The sequence below is a fragment of the Mitosporidium daphniae genome, assembly GCF_000760515.2.
Source record: "Mitosporidium daphniae strain UGP3 chromosome Unknown contig-397, whole genome shotgun sequence".
NCBI lineage: Eukaryota > Fungi > Microsporidia > Mitosporidium > Mitosporidium daphniae.
Window position 1 is genome coordinate 1 of NW_013546404.1, and position 916 is coordinate 916.

Consider the following 916-nt stretch of genomic DNA (forward strand, 5'->3'; position numbering starts at 1 on the left):
TCAGAATGATCAGAAACAACCCGTTTTGGATTCTCATTAGGCAGGCCGTTTCTCAAAAATCAAGCCTACAACGTACTTTTTTGCACGACAACTTTTGCCTCCACTCAAAATATAGCTTTGGATAATTCCTGAAATGTACAATTAAACATAACTTTGGACACCAAACATCACAGAGCTAGGGTTGGGGCTTGAATGATAAATCAGGACAAGTTTAAATGTTCAATTTGTCCACCGTCAATTGGCGTAAATCAGGTACCAATGGCCTTCAGTTTAATGATACTAATTAAAAAGTTGCTTTTTACACCACCACCAGGCTAGATTTTTTCACCCAAATGAACACGATGAAAGCATTGATCACGCTTGCATTCATCTTACTTGTACCTAGCGTGCTGAATCAAAATTTGAAGATTGAAGATCTTTCCCAGTTCATAGCAGGTGATTTTACCCCGAGGGTATTTGAAGGACAAAGTCGAAGAGATGCAAATCAAGCTATGAAAGCAATATTTTCGCTTTCTAAGCAGAACCTAGTAAAAGAAGCCTACAGCATTAACTCTGAGGTCTACGATAAAATTATGGACACAATCAGACAGGTCTCCAACTTCAATTCATCTGAGATTTATCAGAAGGCAAAGAATCTGAAAATCTTGCCATCCAATACAGACCTAAAATCTTTTGGAAATGAGACAAACTCTGTCGTTTTCTATTGTGGATCTAAAGAACATGCAATGCTGTGTGAAATTTTCAAGATCGCCTCTCCTGATCCCAAACCCGAGTATTTATGGAAGGTCCTTATTTACAACAGTGGCGATGAGTTGGAGTATCACCCAGAGTACCATGTTGGCCCAAGGAAGCAATATTCACCAGTTGTCATATATGAGGGTCCTCCGTTTCTTATCAATGAAGCCTGGGTTGAGGC

The 916-nt window shown here is 39.4% G+C and overlaps 1 protein-coding gene across 1 annotated transcript; it reads left to right on the plus strand.

The window, feature by feature from the left end:
- Positions 1 to 341: 341 nt before the first annotated feature.
- DI09_399p10 (uncharacterized protein) lies at positions 342 to 916 on the plus strand (the record flags this gene model as incomplete). Its single annotated transcript, XM_013382308.1, has 1 exon — positions 342 to 916. A coding segment is annotated over one exon (575 nt), but the record flags the coding sequence as incomplete, so codon positions are not given.